This window comes from Neofelis nebulosa, chromosome 5 (assembly GCF_028018385.1).
Source record: "Neofelis nebulosa isolate mNeoNeb1 chromosome 5, mNeoNeb1.pri, whole genome shotgun sequence".
Taxonomy (NCBI): domain Eukaryota; kingdom Metazoa; phylum Chordata; class Mammalia; order Carnivora; family Felidae; genus Neofelis; species Neofelis nebulosa.
In genome coordinates, this window is record NC_080786.1 from 133,977,854 (window position 1) to 134,002,761 (window position 24,908).

A 24,908-nucleotide genomic window follows, 5' to 3' on the forward strand; every position below is an offset into this window, starting at 1 on the left:
ATAAAAGGTATCTGTCATAGTCAATAGATATAAATGCTTTCTGTACTTTCCTCTAACTACTCTTGTCCAAGTGTGGTACAGACATTTTTTTTTTTTTTTTTTTTTACAATAAAGACAAAAACTGGTCAAATGATTTAACTGTTTTAGACCAGGCTTCTTCAGAGGGTTGGGGTGATTATCGCTTTGGGGTTAGTCTTTAGCTGTGCAGATTACTAATTTATCCATAGAGATCAGGCTCTGGGAAATCACTTATTCAAAGAAGAGTAACTATGTATTATACTATGCATGTCATAATTTTCAATACTAAACATGTTTGGTCTAATGGGATTGGCCAGCTACACAGAACACATTTTTGTTCAGAGCTATGTATTGGTAACTAATTTAGCAGAATCCTGTTGCCTCTCCTTTCAGAACCTGACCTCTTCTTACTGTATCTGGTCCCACTGATCTGAAAGTCCTATGGCCTCTTCTCTGGGTGGGGTGATAATTCTCCTCTGGTCTCCCTGACAACACTCTTGCCCTTCTATTCACTATTCTACGAGCCAGTGTGAATCCTATCACTTCTATGCTCAAGAACCTCCAATAACTCTTCATTTCACTAAGGAAAGAGCCAAAGCTATAGAAGACCCATCATTATCTGCACTCCACTGGCCCTGTTTACTCCACATCAGCCATGCTGGCCTCCTAGCTTTTTTTCAAATAGGTCAGGCATGCTCCCTTTAAAGTTCTTGCTCTTCTTCTTCCTTGTCTGGAATAATCTATATAGTCAATTCCTTCCATTCCATAAAGTTTTCTTTTGAATGTCACTTTTCTATGAGATCCAACCGATCACCCTCTTTTAGTCTACACCAGCACTCCTGCACACCTGCCCTACCCACCGTCCTTACCAAACTCTACATTTTCTCAGAGCACTCATTCACATTTACAATACCCACAAGTTGTAATTATTTGTCATGCGGATTTCTTAGTTTCTATTTTGTAAGTTTTTAAATTAAATTTTTTTCCCCTTACTATATATGTTACATAATCTCAGAAAATCTGGTTTCATTTTACTCAAAGATATATACTGAGTGCCTTGAATAGGCACTGGGGCTCAAAAAAAATATTACTTGAGTAAAGGAGTGGAAGAATTATTCAACTGGGGCTTTTAATGATGACTATGGAAATAGATTAAAAATAGATCAAAAGTAGTCATTTTTTATTATGCAATATTTTGATCAAGTTGAAGTAGTGTGATGAGCCATATTTTGTTATTCCAGGGAGGCCATTGTCCAAAGGAACAGGACTAGTCAGATACATTTTTGCCCTGAGAAAACGAACTCTTTAATGTCCTCTTTCCAGATGTCATTCCCAATAGACATTAAATCAGCTATTTACTTTTTAGGTTATGAAAATGAGAATATTGATGTCTGCAATAGAAGTGGCCACTGATAATATATTTAAAAGAAATTTTTTTAATGTTTATTTATTCTCAGAGAGAGAGAGAGAGAGAGAGAGAGACAGTGCAAGCAGGGGATGGGCAGAGAGAGAAGGAGAGAGGGAAGCAGGCTCCAGGCTCTGAGCTGTCAGCACAGATTCCTGATGCGGGGCTCAAACTCAAGAACCATGAGAAGATAACCTGAGCCAAAGTTGGATACTTCGCTGACTGAGCCACACAGGCATCCCGGCATTGATAATATATTTAAATGCACATGGCATCAGGTTATTTTTATGTTATAAGCAATTTCTCACAGTCAATAACTCATTCAGAAATTACTTATTGAGTCAGAGTTGAAGACATTCATTCATATATCCAAATATTTTTACATGTTAATTAGATTCAGGCACTGAGAAGGCACTAAGAATTCAAAGATGAAAAAGACAAGTTCCTCATTTCTGAAGAGAATACTGTAATGAAAAGAAAAAAATAAGTAAGAAAATATAATACTACATAACAGGAAAAACAAAAGAGGTGTTTAAAATGCTTAACAGAAAGAAAGATTTTGACTTGGAGGTTCCAGACAGGCTTTATGGTGATAAGTAGTGATATGAGATCTGTGTGTTCAATGCCTAGAGCCCTATCAGGTTAGAGGCAGATTATAATATGTGTTTTTGGAGTTGAACCATATTCTCATCCGTAACTTATTGACAAGTCATATTGTTGGATGGATCTTGTCTAAGAAAATTAGCTAAATTCCAAAATTTCTCTTTCTGTCTTTTCATTGTTGGTGCATAGGAATGCAACCTATTTCTGTGCGTTGATTTTATATCCTGCAACTTTGCCGAATTCATGAATCAGTTCTAGCAGTTTTTTGGTGGAATCTTTTGGGTTTTCCATATAGAGTATCGTGTCATCTGAATAGAGTGAATGTTTGACCTCCTCCTGGCCGATTTGGATGCCTTTTATTTCTTTGTGTTGTCTGATTGCAGAGGCTAAGACTTCCAATACTATGTTGAATAACAGTGGTGAGAGTGGACATCCCTGTCTTGTTCCTGACCTTAGGGGGAAAGCTCTCAGTTTTTTCCCATTGAAGATGATATTAGAATTGGGTTGTTCATATATGGCTTTTATGATCTCAAGGTTTGCTCCTTCTATCCCTACTTTCTTGAGGGTTTTTATCAAGAAAGGATGCTGTATTTTGTCAAATGCTTTCTCTGCATCTTTGAGAGGATTATGTGGTTCTTGTCCTTTCTTTTATTGATGTGATGAATCACGTTAATTGTTTTACGGATATTGAACCAGCCCTGCATCCTAGGTATAAATCCCACTTGGTCGTGGAGAATGATTTTTTTAATGTTGGATCTGGTTGGCTAATATCTTGTTGAGGATTTTTGCATCCATGTTCATCAGGGAAATTGGTCTATAGTTCTCCTTTTTAATGGAGTCTCTGATTTTGGAATCAAGGTAATGCTGGCTTCATAGAAAGAGTTTGGAAGTTTTCCTTCCATTTCTATTTTTTGGAACAGCTTCAAGAGAATAGGTGTTAACTCTTCCTTAAATGTTTGGTAGAATTTCCCTGGAAAGCCATCTGGCCTTGGACTCTTGTTTTTTGGCAGATTTTTGATTACTAATTCGATTTCCTTACTGGTTATGGGTCTGTTCAAATTTTCTATTTCTTCCTGTTTCAATTTTGGTAGTGTATATGTTTCTAGGAACTTGTCCATTTCTTCCAGATTGCCCATTTTATTGGCATATAATTTCTCATAATATTCTTTTATTATTGTTTTTATTTATGCTGTGTTGGTTGTGATTTCTCCTCTTTCATTCTTGGTTTTATTTATTTGGGTCCTTTCCCTTTTTTTTTTTTTTTTTAATCAAACTGACTAGTGGTTTATCAATTTTGTTAATTCTTTGAAAGAACCAGCTTCTGGTTTCATTAATCTGTTCTACTGTCTTTTGGGTTTTGATAGCATTAATTTCTGCTCTGATCTTTTTTATTTCCTGTCTTCTGATGGTTTTGGGTTTTATTTGCTGTTCTTTTTCTAGCTCCTTAAGATGTAAGTTTGGTTGTGTATCTGAGATCTTTCTTCCTTCTTTAGGATGCCCCGGATTGCTATATACTTTCCTCTTATGACTGCCTTGCTGTGTCCCAGAGGTTTTGGTTGTGGTGTTATTATTTTCATTGACTTCCATATACTTTTTAATTTCCTCTTTAACTTCTTGGTTAGCCCATTCATTCTTTAGTAGGATGTTCTTCAGTCTCCAAGTTTTTGTTACCTTTCCAAATTTTTTCTTGTGGTTAATTTCGAGTTTCATAGCCTTGTTGTCTGAAAATATGAACGGTATGATCTCAATCTTTTTGTACTTACTTAAGGCTGATTTGTGTCCCAGTATATGGTCTATTCTGGAGAACGTTCCATGTGCACTGGAGAAGAATGTATATTCTGTTGCTTTAGGATGAAATATTCTGAATATATCTGTTAAGTCCATCTGGTCCAGTGTGGCATTCAAAGCCATTGTTTCCTTGTTGATTTTTTGATTAGATGATCTGTCTATTGCTGTGAGTGGGGTGTTGAAGTCCCCTACTATTATGGTATCACTATCAATGAGTTTCTTTATGTTTGTGATTAATTGATTTATATATTTGGGTGTTTTCACATTTGGCACATAAATGTTTACAATTGTTAGGTCTTCTTGGTGGATAGACCCCTTAATTATAATATAATGCCCTTCTTCATCTCTTGTTACAGTGTTTATTTTAAAGTCTAGATTGTCTGATATAAGTATGGCTACTCCATACTTTTGTTGACCATTAGCATGATAGATGGTTCTCCATCCCCTTATTTTCAATCTGAAGGTGTCTTTAGGTCTAAAGTAGGTCTCTTGTAAACAGCATATAGATGGATCTTGTTCCCTTATCCATTCTGCTACGCTGTGTCTTTTGATTCGAGCATTTAGTCCATTGATGTTTAGAGTGAGTACTGAAACATGAATTTATTGCCATTATGTTGTTTGTAGGGTTGGAGTTTCTGGTGGTGTTCTCTGGTCCTTTCTAGTCTTTCTTTCTTTCTTTCTTTCTTTCTTTCTTTCTTTCTTTCTTTCTTTCTTTCTTTCATCTTTTCTCCCCTCAGAGAGTCCCCCTTAAAATTTCTTGCAGGGCTGGTTTAGTGGCCACAAACTCCTTTAATTTTTGTTTGTCTGGGAAACTTTTTATCTCTCCTATTTTGAATGACAGTCTTGATGGATAAAGAGTTCTTGGCTGCATATTTTTCTGATTCAGCACACTGAATATATCCTGCCACTCTTTTCTGGCCTGCCAAGTTTCTGTGGATAGGTCCGCTGCAAACCTGATCTGTCTTCCCTTGTAGGTTAGGGACTTTTTTCCCTTGCTGTTTTCATGATTCTCTCCGTGCCTGAGTATTTTGTGAATTTGACTATAATATGCCTCGTTGATGGTCGGTTTTTGTTGAATCTAATGGGGGTCCTCTGTGCTTCCTGGATTTTGATGTCTGTGTCTTTCCCCAAGTTAGGAAAATTTTCTGCTATGATTTGCTCCCCTACCCCTTCTATCCCTATTTCTCTCTCTTCCTCTTTTGGGACCCCTATGATTCTGATGTTGTTCCTTTTTAATGAGTCACTGATTTCTCTAATTCTTAAATTGTGCTCTTTTGCCTTAATCTCCCTCTTTTTTTTCTGCTTCATTATTGTCTATAAGTTTGTCCTCTATATCACTGATTCTCTGTTCTGCCTCATCCATCCTTGCCGTCTCTGCATCCATCCGTGATTGCAGCTGAGTTATAGCATTTTTATTTCATTCTATTTTTTACTTCTTTTATCTCTGCAGAAAGGGATTCTAATCTATTTTTGACTCTAGCTAGTATTCCTATTATTGTGATTCTAAATTCTGGTTCAGACATCTTGCTTGTATCTGTGTTGGTTAAATCCCTGGCTGTCGTTTCTGTGTGCTCTTTCTTTGGGGGTGAATTCCTTCAGTTTGTCATTTTGAAGGGAGAAAAGGAATTAATGATGTAGAAAAATTAAAATTAAAAAAATTAAAATGAAAAAATATTAATATTAAAAAATTAAAAACACACATATACACACACATCTAATAAATGATGCTAGATCCTAGGTGTGTTTTGGTCTGGGTGTTGAAAGTGGTTTGACAGATTAGAGAAAAAAAAGGTGGGGGAAGGAAATTGTTTGAGAATTTGAAGAAATGAATACACGGAAGTAGACTAAAATGAGATGATGGCAGTAAAATAGAATTTGAAAAAATTTACACAAAAGTAAAGAATATAGTAGAAAAAAATTGAAGAAAAATATTTTTAATAAAAATAAAAAATAAAAAATGAATTTTTCTCTTTCTGTATTTAAGAAAAAGAAAAGAAATGAAAAAGAGAAAAAAGAGAAAAAATTGTTTGAAAATTTGAAAAAGTGAATACACTGTAGCAGACTAAAATAAAATGATGGAAGTAAAATATAATTTGAAAAAAATTGCATAGGCAAAAAAAATAGTAAAAAAATTAAAGAAAATATTTTTAATAGAAATTGAAAGCAAAAATGAAGTTTTTGTCTTTGCATTCACGAAAAAGAAAATAAATGAAAAAGAGAAAAAAGAAAAAGTTAAAAAAAGGAAATCGTTTGAAATTTTGAAAAGGCGAATACACTGAAGTAGACTAAAATAAAATGATGGAAGTAAGATAGAATTTGAAAACATTTACACAAAAGTAAAAAATATATTTAAAAAATTAAAGCAAAATATTTTTAATAAAAGTTGACAATAAAAATGAATTTTTTCTCTTTCTGTATTCAAGAAAAAGAAAAGTAGTGTAAAAGAGAAAAAAAGAAGAAAAAAACAAAGAAGGAAAATTGAATAGATGGACCTGCTAACAGATTGAAATAGGACTGGAATTACTTCATTTTCCCCTAGAAATCAGACTATGTAACACTTTCTAGTCCTTAAACTAAGTAGGAGGTGAGACTTGTGTTCTTGAAGAGCAAGGTTGGTCCAGTTGGGTGGGGTTCAGTGTAATGGCTCCATTCTCCTCTAGATGGCGCTGCTAGCCTACTGGGGTGGATTGTTACTGCACTGGTAAGTGCATATGCGCATGCGCGGGATAGGTGAAACTTGCGTCACCCAAGTATCCAGTCTCTAGTGTCGGAAATGTTCTCCCCGGATCAGCAATCGCGCACCCATCCTCCGTCTTCAGGTTTCATCCACTCCCTGTTTCTTCACTGTCCGTGACCAAGCCCTGGGCCGTACCTCTCTGCCGAGTTTTGTCTCAGATGCGGCTGTTTCCCCGGCCCCTTACTTCTGAAAGACTGTGGCTTTGACCCGTTCCGCCCCTCTGCGGGAGGGTCTCACCGAGCAATGGCTGAATGCCAACTGCACCCAGGAAAGCTTGCGGGACCCTGCTGCTGCCGGTTCCTCGAGACTGCAGCCAGGTGCCAGCCCACCCAGAAAAACTTCATGCGATAGTGTAGCAGCAGCATTTCAGGGATTATGGGAAATCACAGCACACATCTGGCACCAGGCTTCACCCTTAAAGACCTTGTTCCAGCACCAGCGAATGTGGCCATTTTCTGGGATCTGTTGGGACCAGGTGGCTTCAACAGTCTCCACCAAATGTCCTTCCAGCAGTGGAACCGCTTTTCTCCGTGTGGCCCGAGAACCCTCTGGACCCCACTCTGCTCCTGGGGATTCGCCCTTTCCACCCAGAGGACCTACAGGTATGGAGCTGTGGAGTTGCAACCTTTGCGCTCCCCTTATTTACAGTCTTAATGGAATTTAAACCCTCTCCTTTCTCCATTTTTAGTTTAGTCCCTGTGGCTGTTTCCAATTTTCCACTTTCTCTCCAGCTGCTTTTGGGGAGGGGTGCTTTTCCCGTATGCTCCCCCCCCCCCCCCCCCCCGTCTCCATCCTCTCTCCACCTACAAACGCAGCTCCCTGCCTGCCGCCGGCTTCTGTCCCCAAGTTCACCTCTCCACACCACGTACCTGCTGAATTCTGTGGTTCAGGTTGTGCAGATTGTTGTGTTAATCCTCCAATCAGTTTTCTAGGTGTGTAGGATGGTTTAGTGTTGGTCTGGGTGTATTTCATGGACGCGAGACACAAAAAACTTCCATGCTGTTTCGCCATCTTGGCTCCTCCCAACAACCTAAGTCTAATCTGGAATAGCCTCTGTGTACTTTTCCATATTTCATCCATATACTGGGTAAAATAATATATCTTTTGAAGTATTCTCATTTGCTGGCCTATTTGATTACCATTTTCACTTCAAAACATTTGTTAGTCCATGATTTTTTTTTAAAAAGAAAATCTGAAAAGACTATTTTTAATTTAATGCTGTTCACATTAAACTGCAGAAAACACCAGCTTCCCTTTAATTTTGAATTAAATATGAATTATACCTGAATAATTGCCAAAAGTATGGTCGAAATTTGGTCCAGTAAAAGGAGGAAAGGTGTTTCCCTGAATCCTTTCCCATTCGTTATCATCATTTAGATCCTGGACCCAGAAACAAAAGCCATCTTCAAAATCACAGTTAATTTTCTCATAATCTGTGAATTAAAAAAAAAAAGAGAGGAAGAAAATACTTCAAATTTAGTCCACAGTGTGACTAATTGTAACTGATTGCATCAAAAATAGTCTAGTCTTATACAGTCTTGTATATCTATAATTAAGTGTCATGCACATAGTCTTTTTTAATTCATCTTCATTCTGTTTCATTCCATTTAGTTGAAAAAAATAGCTTTTTGTTGCCAACTGTCTTAAATTAATATGCTTCCTATATCCCAGTAGGCCTTTAGCAAAGCAAGCTTCTTTTTCTTAGTATTCTTTAATTTTACATCTGATCTCTATTGGTTTACCCAGAATATTGGTCAATATTCTGGAATATTCTCAGAATTAATTTTATGCATATGTGTGTGTATACATATATGAAACTTTGTAATTTTTCTGGAATTGATTATTTGATTCTTTTGAAGAACATGAACTATTTTCTAATTTCTCAATTTTCTGAAGTATCAAGGAGAGAGAGCTATACATGAGATACTCATTAAAGAACCTGCATAATTATGACATTGTTCTAAAACTTTAAATTCTGCTACTTTTAAAATTCCATTACAATATTAAAGCATCTTAATTCAAAGGCTAAATAATAAACAATACTTACTATTAAGCTCTGTGCTATTAAATGCAGTATATGTCACAGTAAATCCAATATAATCATTTTCATCAGATTCTATAAGGAAGGTGGCAGTAACCTGGTTGGAAAAGACCCTAATTGTGCCAGGATTGGTTTCCCAGAGAGAAGCTACAAAAAAAAATGAATGACTATTATATACTTATAGATCTGTTCATCCATCCATCCATCCTTCTGTCCATCATCAATTTATTATTCTATCAATTGATTCATCAATCTATATTATACCACTCAGTATAATGAGCACTAGTAATGATTAATTGGTTAATTGAAATATCTCTTCTCCTAAGTGTTAGAAAACCTCAAATTATTATACATATTTATGGTTTGAAAAAGCTATATTTTTGTTTTTAATTATTAGCCGCACAACACTATATACTCATAAAAAGAAAAGATGCATCCCTTTATTGAAAAAGTTCCTCTAAGAAACACACAAACTAAGCAGTTATAAAACTAAAATTTGGCTCTATCAGGTATTGCTCATGCCACACTAATAATGGCTAAAGCTTGGTCACAATAATAGAAACAAGAGTATTTTTTTGTCTTTCTACCCATATAACGGTTGGACCACACAGAATAGAGTGGGCACATGTATATTAGTGAATTCCCCGCCCTCTATTCGGCTTCTATTACTGTCCATGTATATAATGACAATGGTTATGAAAGGACAATACCACCTATACCTATCATTTAATGAGCCTACATCCTGGGGTAGCCATTGTTTTACTCGCTGTATTCATAATAGTCTTGCAAAAGACTGAATAGTAGAGTGCATGTTGAAAATAGGAAGACATTCTGTGAGTTTATAACCAATGCAATGTTAGAGAAAATGAGAACAATGGTTTTCGAGGTTTGTCTGAATTTTGCTTAATGGGGAGAAACAAACAAAGCATAGTAGCCAAAGACACAATTATATTTCTTTGGAAAATTCCACCTTATTTTAAAAAATAGTTAGAAGAGGGTAATGTGAAGTAGTAACCATTTTACTACTAAGAAGATTGATCACATAGGGAACTAAATTGTTCATTTTTATAATGAAAACCAGTTTTGCCTTTTCCTTTCAGTAACTTAAATTTCAAGTCCATATTCAGTTTAAAATCAAAGTCAAAACACATCACTTCAAAGAGTTTACTACATATTTTCATTTTGATAATGGATTGTTTACTTGTTTTAACTTACCTCTTAAAATCTTGTTTGTACCCACACCTTCATAAATATTTAATACATCTGTATAATATGTATTAAAGTCATCGAAGCTCAGTTTAATGGAGAGTCCTTGATTTACACTAAATTAAGCAAAAAATAGGTTACTACACTCTTAACAAGTTGTCAAAACTCTTTATGGATTCTAAAATTTGGATGTATTTTCTAATTGTGATTTAAAAATCACATAACATGAGATTGATGCTCAATGAATTTTTAAGCTTATGATACAGAACTGTTATCTATAAGCACAATGTTGTACAGCAGATCTCTAGGACTTTTTCCACTTTGTGTTACTGAAACTCCATACCATTGAACAGTAACTCCCCATTTCACCCTCCCTCTGTCCCTGGAAACCAGCATTCTACTTTCTGTCTCTATGAATTTGAATAGTTTAGATGCTTCATATAAATAGAATCATGCAGTATTTGGCCCTCTGTAAAAAGTTTATTTCACTTCACATGATATCCTCAAAGTTCACCCATGTTGTTGCATATGACAGGATTTCCTTCCTTTAATGACTGAAAAATATTCCCTTGTATGTATGTACCACATATTTTTTTATTCATTCCTCAGTCATGGACATTGAGGTTGTTTCCACTCCTTGGCTGTTGTGAATAATGCTGCAGTGGGAGTGAACATGGGATTGCAAATATCTCTTAGAGATTTTGATTTTGACTCTTTTGGATAAATATCCAGAAATGGGATTGCTGGATCGTACAGTAGTTCTATTTTTAAAATTATGAAGAACCCCTCTGTATTGTTTTCCATCGTTACCACACCATTTCACATTCTATCAACGGTGCACATGGTTCTATTTCCTCCACCTCCTCACCAAATTTATAACATTCTGTTTTTTTTTTAATCATTGTGATTTTAATTTGCATATCCTTGATGATTGTTGATGTTGAACAACTTTTCACATGCTTGTTGACTATTTGTATGTCTTCTTTGGAGAGGTACCTATTTGAGATTTTTGTCCATTTTTTAAATTAGATATTTGGTTTTTGTTTTGTTTGGTTTTGTTTTTTTGCTATGTAGTTGTAGTAGTTCCTAATATATTTTGGGTATTATCACTTTATCAGATATATGGCTTGCAAACATTACCTTCCATTCCATAGGTTGCCTTTTTACTCTATTGATTTCTTCCTTTGCTGTGTGGAATGATTTTAATGTGACATAATGCCACTTGTCTATTTTTGCTTTAGTTGTCTATGCAACTAAAGGAAATCACTGTGATGACTAATGTTATGAAGAGTTCTATTTTTTTTTATGTATGTGAGATATGATTGTGTGGTATTTGGTTGATATGGGTGTGGTGGATTTGTGGTATGTGTGTTGATTGCATATTTGTTGTTTATGTGTGGGGTGAATATGGTGTATGTATGTGTGTACTGAGTGTGTCTCATGTGTGTGATATGTGTGGCATTCCAAATGGTGTTCGTGTATGGTACATGCAATAGGTATGTGTGTTGTATTTGTGGTGTTTGTTGTATATGTGTTGTTTATATGTGGTGTGTGTGGTATGTGTCTTGTGTGAATATTACGTGTATTTGTGTGCTATATGTGTGATTCATGTGTGGTATGTGGCTGCTGTATGCATGATGTATTTCCTATCTCTTCTAGGAATTTTATGATTTCTGGTCATACATTTAGGTATTTAATCCATTTTATGTTGATTTTCTATGGTGTAAGATAAGGGTCCAATTTTAGTTTTCTGTATGTGAATATCCAGTTTTACCAACACTGTTTGTTGAAGAGACTGTTGTATCCCCATTGTGTAGTCCTGGAACCCCTAACAAAGATCATTTAACCATAGGGTGTGGGTTTATTTCTGGGCTCTCTATTCTGTTCTATTGGTCTATATACCTGTTTTTATGCTAGTACCATGCTGTTTTGATTACTGTAGCTTTGTAATGTATTTTAAAACCAGGAAGTATGAGGCCTCCAGCTTTGTTCTTTATCTCAAGGTTGCTTTGGTTATTTAGGGTCTTTTATGATTTAATATGAATTTTAGAATTCTTTTTTTCTATTTTTGTAAGAATATGCCATTAGGATTTTGATAGAGATTGTATTGAATCCATAGATCATTTTCAGTAGTATGGACATTAACATATTATTACATTTTAATAATATTAAGTCTTCCAATCCATGAACATGAGATGTCTTCCCATTATTTGTGTCTTCTTTAAATTCTTTCAACTATGTTTTGTAGTTTTCAGTGTACAAGTCTTAACCTCCTTGGTTAAGTTTATTCCTAGGTACTTTATTCTTTTTGGTGCTATTGTAAATAGGTTTATTCCTTAATTTCTTTTCTGGACTATTCATTGTTAGTGTATGGAAACACACATGATTTTTTATATGAATTTTGTATACTACAACTTTGTTGATTTATTAGTTCTAACAGATCGTCTATGTGTGTGTATTTTTATGATTTTCTACATATGAAATCTTGTCAGTTCTTATGTGATCTTGCAAATGGTGGCAGCCATTTATACAAATTCTGCCTCAGTTAGGTCAGTTTAGAGGTGGGTGAGTGAGCCTGCTAGTGCGACCTCAGGACTCCAGTGTCAAAGTTTAAGCAGACATGGGAAGAAGAAATGAAGTAGGCTTCAGAGTGATTTCTAGTTTTTTAATTGAACTTTTGATGTCTTTAGGGAAGAATAAAATGAATTTTCCTTCATGTGTTATTTTTAAGCTATAAAGCTAAGAGATACAAGAGAAGCTCCTTAGGAAATTTTGCTTTCAGGATTCCTTTACTTTTCTTTATGTATAAAGTTGAAGGTACAAGAGAGAAACTAGTGAGTATTTCTTCTGACTCAGAAAAGCCAACTTGCAATAAAAATTTGGTCATTTATAGATAGAAGACTAATTAGAAAATATAATATCTATTTTTTATAATGTAGACATGGTTATCTTCTGATTTTTAAGGGAATGGGTATTTTTCTAAATATAACTTATGCATTTTGTATTTTTGTATCAATAGCTAATCTTTTTAAAGCCCAGTTTTTTTGATAATTTAATATGGGGCTAAGCCCTTTACAATCATTACTCCATTTAATAATGACTTTGGCCTCTGAATTTAGAGATGTTGAACTCTAAGGATGTAGAAATTTTGGGTCAAAGAGATTTAGTTATTAGCTAGAGATCACATATTTTGAATCTGTAGAGGGAAGATTTGAATTCATACAGATTGTCTCGAGTGCTCATATTCTTCATATTTGATTCTCTGCTAAATGTAGTTTTAATATAATTCCAACGATGGGCTGGTCTAGCCCAAAATATAGTTTAATTGCATCTTAAACATTTCTCCACCATTTAATGGTCTTCAAGCTTATAGGAAACATGATTATCTTTATGACCCCCTTTGATCATCATTAGGAAAAACAAGCTATCAAAGACAATGCATCACCATTGTAGTAATCAGTTTCAAGAAGAAAAACAAAATACTTAGGTTGTTTATATGATTAATTAATTCATGATTTCATCTTGAAGTACAGTGTTTAGGGTAACATTTTAGGTCCTTTGGGGTTTAGAAATCATTGCTGCACTAATGGTGTATTTCTTAAAAATGGTTTTAAAAATTAAGTAATGGAAAAAAAAGTAAAAAAGAATAGAACCATACAAATCCTTAATTAACATAGTGTGATTGTTACATAAATGATATTACTACTATGGCAAAAGTTTGTTGGGTTCTCCTTATAAACTCTCCTACAAGTTTGATCCAGTTTTATTAAGCATTTAACAATTAAATTTAACAATTAAATTATATTTATTTGGTGTGAATAAAATTTCAAAGATTACATGAAGAAATAATTTAGGATTCATGTTCTTTCCATTTTCAGAGAAAGTAATTTAAGATTTTTCTAAACCTTTCTGCTGACATTTTAAGTAAGGAATAGAATATTTTTATTTTACTTATAATCAATGCTAATAGCCATTTATAAATGCTTCTTTTTAAATTTGATCTGATCCTATTAGAAACAATATCCCCCAAATTGGTTAATTCTTCACTTGACAAGTGAGCTGTCATTTTTAATACAAAATCTTATCTTTGGCATACAAGTAACATGTTGTCTAGAGCATGAAAACATATCTTACATGTGGCTGAACTCCAAAATAGAAATTATTTAAAGAGAACAAAATGTTCTTCCCTTCATGAATTTGAAGGGAAATATGAATTTCCCTTCATATCCCATCTTATCTCTGGGGTATGTCTACACTGGGAAACAACACTGTGAATCTTTATGGAACCATTTTCTATCATACATGGTTGGCAAGAATGTGTTTGGCATTGCCTTATAACCTTCTTTAATCAGTCGTAATGTTGATTCTCCTAGTTTTCTAGTAGTCATCACAATGATTAAAACTATTATACAGTAAGTTGGATCAGGAAACCACAGTCCTACCCAGCTGTTAAGAGAAATGAACTAACTAGAATGTCATTTATCAAAGTGAATTCCAGAGAATGTTTATTCTTCATGCTCTGTGGAGAAAAATGATCAGTGGCTTAAGATGATTTTTTTTTAATTTATATTTCTCATTAACTTATTTAAACTGAACTTAAAAAGTTATAATGAGTTTATTTCAGCTTTGCTTTTATTTATTTGAGTACAAATTATTTTCCTTTGGAATCTGGGAGGAACATCAGATTCTGCTCCTGTGTGCAAAATGCTTAGATAAACATTAAGGTCAATCAGTCTTCAGCAGTTTAATTATTTGGATCATCATAATGATTGAATTAGTGGATTGAATTAAGAGCTTGGAGGTCAGTATCATGTATTTGACATGCTAACTGATCTTAGTGTTATTCAAGATCTAGCTACTATTGTCTAGTAGGATGTGTATAGAGGGTGTCCCCAACTCTTAATCTGCCATGACTAAATCACATCAGAGGACATTTTCATATAGATGCTGGCATAATGAGAAAAGAATCCTTGGTGGCCAGGATGCAAGTAATGGGAAATATTATATATTGCAGTATATAGATATAAATGTATGCTGTTCCCTTTGGCAACCCTTGATTTGTGCCAATCATAAGGGGGGAAAAGTTTGCCACAGAATCCTACGATGGCCCCATTAATTAGACAGTATTACCCATAGGATAGAACACCTTTTTGAAGAATGAGAGAGAAACTTCTAGGACAGGTTATCAGTTGGGAAGACTGCTTCATAGCCAGTGAAAATGATTGTTAAAAAATAGACTACAATAGGTGGTAAGACTTATTGTATCGGAAAGACTTTATGACTTAACAACAGGGAATAGAAGATGATATATTACCATATAATCCACTGGCAAACAACACTTGATTTAGAAGGCTTTGGGTAATGAACAGCCTGGAAGGACCCAGAAGTTCCAGTCAACAAAAACCTGCCATCACAAGCTGTGGCTGTGGAAAAAAATGAGAAGTTGTGTTAGACAAAAAGCAGTCCTGGGAAGTTTTATCAAGTGAAATGGGATTCAAATTGGCTAATGAACCCTTCACAGAACAGTTATGACTGAATCTGTATGACTGAAATGATCCAATAGGAGTAGATCAGATCTCATGTTTAAAATCTATTGCCAATTTTCATATACTTGCTCATAACTCACCATAGATTCCTTTAGAAAAGCATTTTACTTCTAAATGCCCATACCTAAACTGCATTTTTAGTATTTGTCACATTTTTTTTTTAAAGTGAGTACCTTTCAAAAAAATTTTTTAATGTTTATTTATTATTGAGAGATAGAGAGAGACAGAGCAGTGCATGGGAGAGGCAGAGAGAGGAGAGACACAGAATCCGAAGCAGGCTTCATGTTCTGAGTTGTTAGCACGGATCCTGATGCGGGACTCGAACTCCCAAACTGCAAGATCATGACCTGAGCCCAAGTAGGACACTTAACCAACTGAGCCACCCAGGTGTCCCTATTTTTTCACATTTTTAAGGAAATAAATATATTTGAATTATAAACTCCTAATTTAGACAAATAGCTACTATTTTTTGGTCTTATTTTCCTGATTAAATTGGAGCAAGGGTGAATTTTAAATATATGCATTCTGTGCTATGTCCTCCTGAAAATGATCACAATATGGCCAGGCAAATGATATATGTGGTGCCAGTGGCCTGTAGCAAATTCCATCCATCTGATCTATTCCACCCATCTTTTAAACTTCTTGCTTCTTTTGTATGAATTTGCTATCTCAATATTGTCATTCAGTATTCCTGAATATGTCTTCTGTGTTTCATGACTACTCATTTTCCTCTTTTAATTCTTGTAGCATATTTACTTCATATACTCTCTTTGATGTCTCATGTTATTAGTTGTCTTTAACTTATATCTGAATCATTTCCAGCTAGTTTAAAATCTTACTGAAGGCATAAACCAGGAACCATACCTCACTAACTTTTGTGTTCCCCTTACAGTTACAATGCATACTATGTGTTAAAAAATAAAAGCCATTTTTTCACAATCTCTAATTTTTTTAGAAATTAGATTATTTTCTATATACTTTTACTTAATACTCTTGATACTACATTTTAAAATAATTACTCCTAGAATGTGTCCTTTTTCTATTGGTAGGTTGTTAATTCCTTATAGGCCAGAAGAATGGAGGATAGGGAGATTAAAAAATATTACTAAAATTAAATTGCTGCTCTTAGAACGTGAGACTTAGAATAAGCTAATGGGTGGAAAACCTCATTGTAACATTATACAACATTTCTGTCAAGTAATTAAATACAAGCTATTATAGGACAACAAATATTTTATATGGACAAAGGAAAAAATTGACAAATTAAACAGCATATAGAAATATTGGCAGAACTCTCTTGCTTTTGGTTGGCTTTTTGCTATTTTTGGCATTTTTTTTAAAAGCATAAGAAATCACTTTATGATTGTAAGAGTGTAAGATTGTAAATTGTAAGACTCAGTCTGTTTAAAAACAATGAGCTAGGAATTAATTGCACTGGATTATAACTTGATAACCTGACTCCCAGCTGAAGACAAAAAACAAAACAACAAATAAGCAACAAACTTGGAGAACAGAAAAGATAATCTAAGATAGAAGCATTAAGCACTGAAAAATCTTCGGAGATCTGGGAAAGGAAATGCAGAGTACTGTGACTTGTTGAGAGAACTGAATCTCCTTATGTGTATTTCTTACTGGAGCAAATAAAGATGATTAAGGATAATTTGTATGATTTGAAAATAAAGAGCAAAATATCTGATTATTTAATGCGGATTTAAGTAATTTTCTAGTTGTAAAAGGAAACCTCTCATTCACCCTCAACTCTCTGCAAACCATGCCAAATAAATGGGACAATTAATCCCTTAGCTTCAATGACTAGAAAAGTGAAAATAGTGCCAGCTTATATTTTAGGTGATATATGGAGCCTTCCAATCACTTTGTCAAAAAAGCATATGGACTTCAAGATTACAGGCAGTGCAAGCAAGTCCACTGTTATTTTAAACAGTTTATATTTGATGAGCAATCAATCTTGACAGTCCTAAAATGTAACTGCTATAATTGATGGAGTATTTACTATGTGCCAGTCACTATTGTAAAGGTGTTATGTATGTATTAATGTGATCTTCACAACAACCTTACAAAGTTATGGGTGGGAAAAGTGAGGCACAGAGGGGTTAAGTAACTAGCAAAAGTTTTCCCAGATTATTAGTGACAATTCAAAGCCAGGCATTCTTACTCCTGAGCATACAGCGGTACACTACCTGATACCTCAATATATACAGCTATGGTGATGTTATCATTTACTCTTTGAACTTAATGTGTGTGCAGAACTGTAAATAAAAGAAGAAACAGGATTTTTAAAAAAATTCCATAATTTTCACTGTTCTTAAAATTAAAATAGGGCACATTGCAAAAGAATTCTATGATAAATAGAAAGAAGCAAAAAAGATAGAAGGAAAAGGGAACAAAACAGGACTGGCTTAAGAATTTATAAAAGCAACTCGCAAATCTGGAAACATTTTAGGGATTCTTCACTTCTGCATACCCATTCACTACACATTTGGGAGGTGGATCAGCGGCTCTGTGTTGTACAACAAAATTCAAAGTTTTCCAACAACCTGAGTTATGTCCCTGGTGGCAGGATAGTTGTAGGTTTGTCACACCCTTTTTCAGTCCCTTCTGTGTCCATCACCAGGCTGCACTTCCAATAATGGGCCATGTGACAGATCCTGGCCATGAAACTCTTGCGGAAGTCATTATGTTTATTTCCAGATGTGATTCCTAAAAAGATCTTCTGAGACAGTCTTCCTTGTCTGTCAGTGGGTTGCAAAGGATCCAGGGGAGGACAAGAGACAGAGGGGATGAGAAAGGAGCTGGTTTCCTGGATGCCTACACAGAGGGCAGCCCCTTGGATCAGGACGTGATAAATAAACTGTTACTATCTTAAATTGCGAAGATTGTTTACCATAGTACTTAGCCTATCCTTAGAAATATGATCAATTTTTTCCAGTGTGCTATGAATTTGCTGACTTTCAGTAGGAATGGACAATCTGCACATCCAGTTCTGGTCTAAAGGGTCATTGATGAATTCTTGCATGTGACTGTAAGAGTATTCTTGAGAAGAATATTCTGAAAGCATTTAAAAAACAAAAACAAAAACCACGATAGTATTGAGGTACTTATAATAGAAATGTTCAGAATGCCAAAATATTATTATTTCAAGGTGTCGACTTGTTCTAGGGGCCTTCTCATACATTCTTTCATTTAATTTCAGGACGTTTCTGGAGAACCTAATATTACACAAGACAATAAAGGGGGATAGCCTTTCAGCAAAATAGATCCAACCCAGCCATGGATAAGTATGATAACTGGCGTTCAGGATTATGACTTTTTAGACTGCATAGTGATTTACGGTGCAGCATGAAAAAAAAAATCCTGAGTGGGAGATAAATAACCCTGTCAAATAATATCAGGCATTTACTGAGCTCTCTGAAAGGAGCCTGTAATGGGAGGGGATTCCTAAAAGTTATGCTCTCAGAACCTACTGAGAGCTCCCTCTGCTGGCTGAATATTTACTAGTTGTGCGCTTGCGTAGGGAACTGAACTCTCCAGGATATATAAAACAAACATGATCTATGCCCATCCACCGAGGTCTATTGTGCACACATACAGAGGCATGCAAACAATCTATAGAGACGGTTGACAACTTCCAAATAGGTCTGAACATTGGTCTAAAGGCTGTGAGTCAGCATCTTTCCTTCTCATAGGTCAGCTAAAAAGCGAACTTTCCTGCTGATGCCATTCTAATCAGAGGAGAAAAACAATTTTAAAAACTCTTGGTTCAGCTACAGTCAGCTATAAGTTGCGTAAGACCTAAATAACTAAAGACTAAAAAAGGAAGCTATGTGAGGAAGTCAACATTAATGTGACTCTATTAATAACACATACTAGAATTAGAGCTCACAACTGGAGAAAAAAGAAAGAGAGAGTGCACAAGGGTCAATTTCATAGAGAATTCTCTTAAATTAATTTTTTGGGAATGTAGATTGATGGACACAAGCTTTCACATAGAAATTATGCTATTAGATGATCAGGTTGGTGCTGAGGTGAAGTGCGCTAGGCTTTTGGGCTCACCATCATTAAGGATGAATGATGAACAAAACAACTTATAGGCCTGGATCCTAGCTGGATAAGGATAGATTAACTGATTGATTAGTCCACATTTATTCCACAAAGGCTTTAAATTTGTTTTCCAAGATAAATATAATGCTAATTTTAAAAATCAAATAGCGAAGAGAGCCAATAAAAATGAAAAATGAGCATCTAGAGACTTAAGAAAGTTAGTGGCATGGATGGTTTGTTGATACTCAAGTTCACTTAACACAAAACCTCCATGACGTTGAAAACTAAAAATGCAGTCTGATATGTACTTAAGGCCAATTTAAAGAATTAATTCAGTTCTAATGCCAAGGCTCATGCCATTAATTTATAGTGACTTGGAAAAAGAATTCATGACCTGTAACTTATTTTAGGACAAATTGTTACACTAACATGATACTTCCACGGTTATTTTTGGAGATGCACTGACATTACTTTACCATGAACGTTATTAATTCCATGACATTGAAGACCAAATATTAATAGGCGTAGTACATTTTCTGATTATTGAACTCATCTTACATATTTCCCTCTACTTAAGTTTATCAATTATCATTATATAGGCTTAAAGCTATGTGTCTAACTTTGGCATTCATTATTCTTTTCGAAATATTAAGAAACATCACCTTTGTTACCTCATGATGGCACACTTGTATCATATTCTCCCTGAAAAGCTTTTGGAAACTGCCTGGAAACCATAGCAAAAAAAGAATGTTGCTTTCTTCTTCTTTGAGTAACTTAGTTATATAAAATAGATTAAAAAATATTCTGTAGCCTGCACTTTCTTCCAATATGCTCTGAGTGCACTTCAAAGTATGTAGTTAAACTTTGAAGGTTTGAATTTTATCAAAGAACATTTGAATTGGGATTGCTTAGTAGAAGCCTCTTTAGTCAAGTTGCCTTTTTTGAGTCGCTCCTGGAAAACAGGCCAACTGCCTGTCTTTTAAAGTGAGTACCGAGTGGATAGGTAACTTTTTAAGCTTTGCTTGTTTTTGGAGCACCCATCTTCAATTAATGTCATACAAGAAGCACAAAATGCAACAAATAAAGGAAGAGCAAGTGTAGAAAGTTGTAACTACAACCTTTGTACATTTCAGGAACTAATTGTGCTCATGGTCAATTTTAAGACTGATTATAAACCACACCAAAGATGTGTTCAATTCATGCTTTCTGTTTGTTTAAGAAAAAATTATAAATTAGAATTGTTCATATAATTCTTCACCTTGCTTATCAATCTATATTTGTAGTTATGTGATAATCTTTCATATATATGCTGCCCAACTATCAAATGAAGTAAGTCAAAAAGTAAATATGTTTAAATCACTTAGAGTCATGCTTGGCATATAGTAAGTACTACTTAAGTGTATAATAATAATAATAATAACACTTAAAACAGATGCCAAAGTTTACAAATAAAACATGGATGTTTTATTCATAAGACAAGATCTTATTCATAACTGTTTCTATTATTCATAGAACTACAACTCAAGTACATTTTTTGTTACTTGTCTCCATGTCAAAGATCAAATAAAAGCAACAATCAAAATTAAGGAGCAGCAATTACTGAGTTAGAAGCCATTGAAATCACACACACAAAAAAGATTGATATTATGGTGTAATGCTAAAAAAACATGAAAGTGCATTCAAATTCATAATAGTTTGGAGTAGTTTATTAAAGGATGAGAAACAATGACATTCTCTTCCCTCATTTATGACAGACATTAATTACAGCATTGTTTCCATAAACATCAAATAGAATTCCACTTAATCAGTGTCTAATATTGCATAAAATAGATTAGAAAAATATTAATATAATTATTTTTTTTAGATTTTGTATTAAATTATAATCATGTGTACTGGAATATCTCTTTCTCCAGTAGTTTCTGGTATCTGAGGGATATGTGTTTGTGTGTACACAGTGAGGGAGGATGAAGAAGCAGTGGGGTGAGAAAATGTGGGGGACGTTACTTACCACAAGTGTCATTGTCTTCATCAGAGCCATCTGGACAGTTAATTTCTCCATCACAAAATAAATCATTTGCTATGCACTTTACAGCATCAGCACAAGGACTAGAACCAGGAAGGCATTCTATTGAGACATTTCCTTTAGAAAAAAAAGATTGAATTTGTAAATTTCTTGCATAGTACATTTAATTGCCAACCATATGTACAACGTTTGGATATTTATTACGTATTTTTTGTCATTTAGGTCTTTACTCAGAGCATGTATTTCAATTTCCAAAGTAAATATTCATTTCATTTAATTAATTAGTCATTTGTAAAAGAAGTTTAGAATTTTAAATTTGGAAAAGAAGATATATATTCCTTCATAGATGTTGAATATGAATGTTTAATTTCTTGATTTTAACCTTGATAAATTAATACTATAGTTTGGACATTTAGCTCCTAATGATTACACCTCCTACGATTGTTTATACGTGTTCTGCGGGGCAATTTGTTGGAATGTTTTTCACATTAACTGCAGTATCCAGTAACCATTTCATTTACTTATAAACTTATTATTTTGAAAATATGGGGGCTGAAGTAACGTTTACATTCTGCAGAACAAAATTTGTTGGTGATGGCCATTTTATAGTAGAATAAAACACTTAAAATTCCCAGTGCATGGCTACATTGAGCAGTGAATAAACCCAATCGCTATTTCCATTCAGTATTTCTTTGCTTCTTGAGTCAGAGATTCTTAGTGGGAAAGATACAAACATTGCCCTGAAGAATTCTATGCCATTCTCTGACCAGAATCTGATCCATTTGCTCTCCTCAGCCTGTCTTGTGCTTCACCTGCTCCTCTTCCATATGCCTACATGCAGGCGTGGATCAAGAAACACATTTTACTGGGGCGCCTGGGTGGCGCAGTCGGTTAAGCGTCCGACTTCAGCCAGGTCACGATCTCGCGGTTCGTGAGTTCGAGCCCCGCGTCAGGCTCTGGGCTGATGGCTCTGGGCTGATGGCTCTGGGCTGATGGCTCTGGGCTGATGGCTCGGAGCCTGGAGCCTGTTTCCGATTCTGTGTCTCCCTCTCTCTCTGCCCCTCCCCCGTTCATGCTCTGTCTCTCTCTGTCCCAAAAATAAATAAAAAACGTTGAAAAAAAAATTAAAAAAAAAAAAAAGAAACACATTTTACTTCTAGAAATTAACTTGGAAAAATTAAGTGCGATTCTTAAAAATGGAATATTCTGCACTGCACTGCCATCTGCTGGGTTTTTAAAATATATTTGATTCTGAAATTTCTCCTTGTGTTCCACAAAATTAATTGGGAAAATGAAAGTGCATGTGTCAATTAATCTACTAAGGTAATACCTACTTTGGGACATTTATGGACAGTATTGCTGGGGATATATTCAACTAAATTAGACTTTTGTAATTGGCTCTAATTAAAATGAATATAAACCAGTGGGAAATTCATGGATCGATCACCTAACATCTAAAACAGGACACGATAAAGATCACAGCCATTGTAAAGGACAGAGCACCCCCATTTAAGGGAATAAAAAAATGGTAAACGTGGTATTGAATAAGCCCAAAAGCATATTACAACTGTTGATATATATGGGATACTTACATAAGAGTCCTTAGTCATTGAATCCCTGATCTAAGAAAGGCGTAGCATTGATAGTATTCCATAAATGCTTGCTAAATAACAAAAAAGCATTATTCTAGGAAATCAATATATAATTTTAACAGTAGTTAATAGAATTCTAAGTATTTAGCATTTAAAGGAACAATTGAGGAATAGAGCTAAGAAGATGTATAATTTTGTCTGTCCTAATGCTTCTCATGGGAACTTCATGATGATTCACATGTCTGTCTGTGGCTTACTGAACTCTACAGATTGAGCATCAAAGCCACACTTGCAAGTGATAACAATTGGGATCTTTTGATCTTATTAATGATCATTTATTCACTACACAAGTATTTATTGTTTATTTAGGTCAAAAATTTTTAAGGAATGGAGATAAAAGGATGACTAAGACATAGCCTCTATTCTCATGAAGCTTGGACTTTAGTGAAAAACTAGTTCATTAATTTCTTTTTAAAGAGGTATAAAAAAGTGCAATGGGAGCACCAAGGGTTACGCAATTATTTTCCTTTTGAGTCAGAAACTGAAAACATCTTCATATAAACTAGGTTTTAAAGGATGCTTAGAAATGTACCAGGAAGAGGGATATATGGAATGCATACATGGTGATGTGACAAAACACATCAATATATGGAACACAGGTAAGTCTAAACTTATCTCGATATTTGTGAAGGCCATGGCAGGAAGGGAGTTTGGTGTCAAGTCTAAAAGACTTTTCTTTAATTTTTGTTAAATGACGGAAATATTTTTTCTGAAATTTTTTGCATATGTGTGGTATAGTCAGTCCATGTGTCATTAAGGCAACCCTTAATGACCAAGTGGACCAAGTGGAAAATCAAGTAGAGTAAGGAGGCCAACTAAGAAGCTGTTTTTATGGTCAAGGTGAAAGTGGTTAAGGATTGGAACTCTGACGAGCTCCTACTAGTGCATAAGGGTAGGAACTTTGCCCTGGTAGAGGAGAGTACAATTGCTATTTTACAAGTGGAATAGATGAATTTTGGTGACTAGATGTGCTCCTGACTGGAGAGGTGGAAAAAAGGACACTTTTGGAGTGGCCCATTGAATTATTCATGGTCATTAGTCACCATAGTAATTATAAGAGGAACCCCTGGGGGGATTAGAAAATGATTCTAACTTGAAGTATTTTGATTTGAAGGTGGAAATATTAGGTACTCTAGTTTGGGTTGTACTCTATTTTCCCAGACTCTGTTTCACAAGAACCTTTCAGCTGCCTTGGTCCATGAAGAAAGAGAAGTTCATATCAAAACTGATATAGAAAATATAAATATAATTGTTACATAAGGATGGAACATTTGGAGATTTTATCAGATTGTATTTTTACCTTGTGTTCTGTCTTCCTTTCATCTCCTTGTATACACATATATGATGATAATTTCCAACAAAACGATTCACTACATTAACTTTCACAGAAATTAGCCAGTTTTTAAAAATGACCTTCCATTCTTAAAACTAGAGTTCTTCAATTTGTGTACTACTTTGTTTGCCATTTCATTCCACAATTTTTTGCTCTGGTATTTCTCTTTTAAGAAGTCTGTACTGTACTTCTCAATAGGGAATTTCTAGGAAAGGAGTTAAATAACTATATTTAAAGAAATGTGCACAGAGAGAATAATAATTGGCTCTGTTTACTAGAACAAATTACCTGAATATTAATTACTGTTATCTTGAGTGGGCAAAAAAGGTGTGCATGCATTTGCATATCTATATGGTATTTTATCATTGGCATACTATTTTTCTTTTGGCATTTTGTAAGAACCTACCTATTAATTAGTATTATTTAGGATTCTGCAAATGGAAAGTTTTAATTGTCCATTTATATTTGTACCATGAAGGATTCAGTATAAACCGAAT

General features: G+C 34.6%; 1 protein-coding gene across 1 annotated transcript in view; it reads right to left on the reverse strand.

Moving 5' to 3' along the window:
- Nucleotides 1-24,908, reverse strand: part of TMPRSS15 (transmembrane serine protease 15) — a 120,051-nt gene that overhangs the window by 71,181 nt on the left and 23,962 nt on the right. Inside the window, exons 7-11 of the mRNA XM_058731782.1 lie at nt 21,412-21,543; nt 15,113-15,221; nt 9,808-9,914; nt 8,599-8,739; nt 7,835-7,984 (exon numbers count right to left, since the gene is read on the reverse strand). Of these exons, the coding sequence (XP_058587765.1) occupies nt 7,835-7,984; nt 8,599-8,739; nt 9,808-9,914; nt 15,113-15,221; nt 21,412-21,543 (639 nt within the window). The remainder of the gene's footprint in view (nt 1-7,834; nt 7,985-8,598; nt 8,740-9,807; nt 9,915-15,112; nt 15,222-21,411; nt 21,544-24,908) is intronic.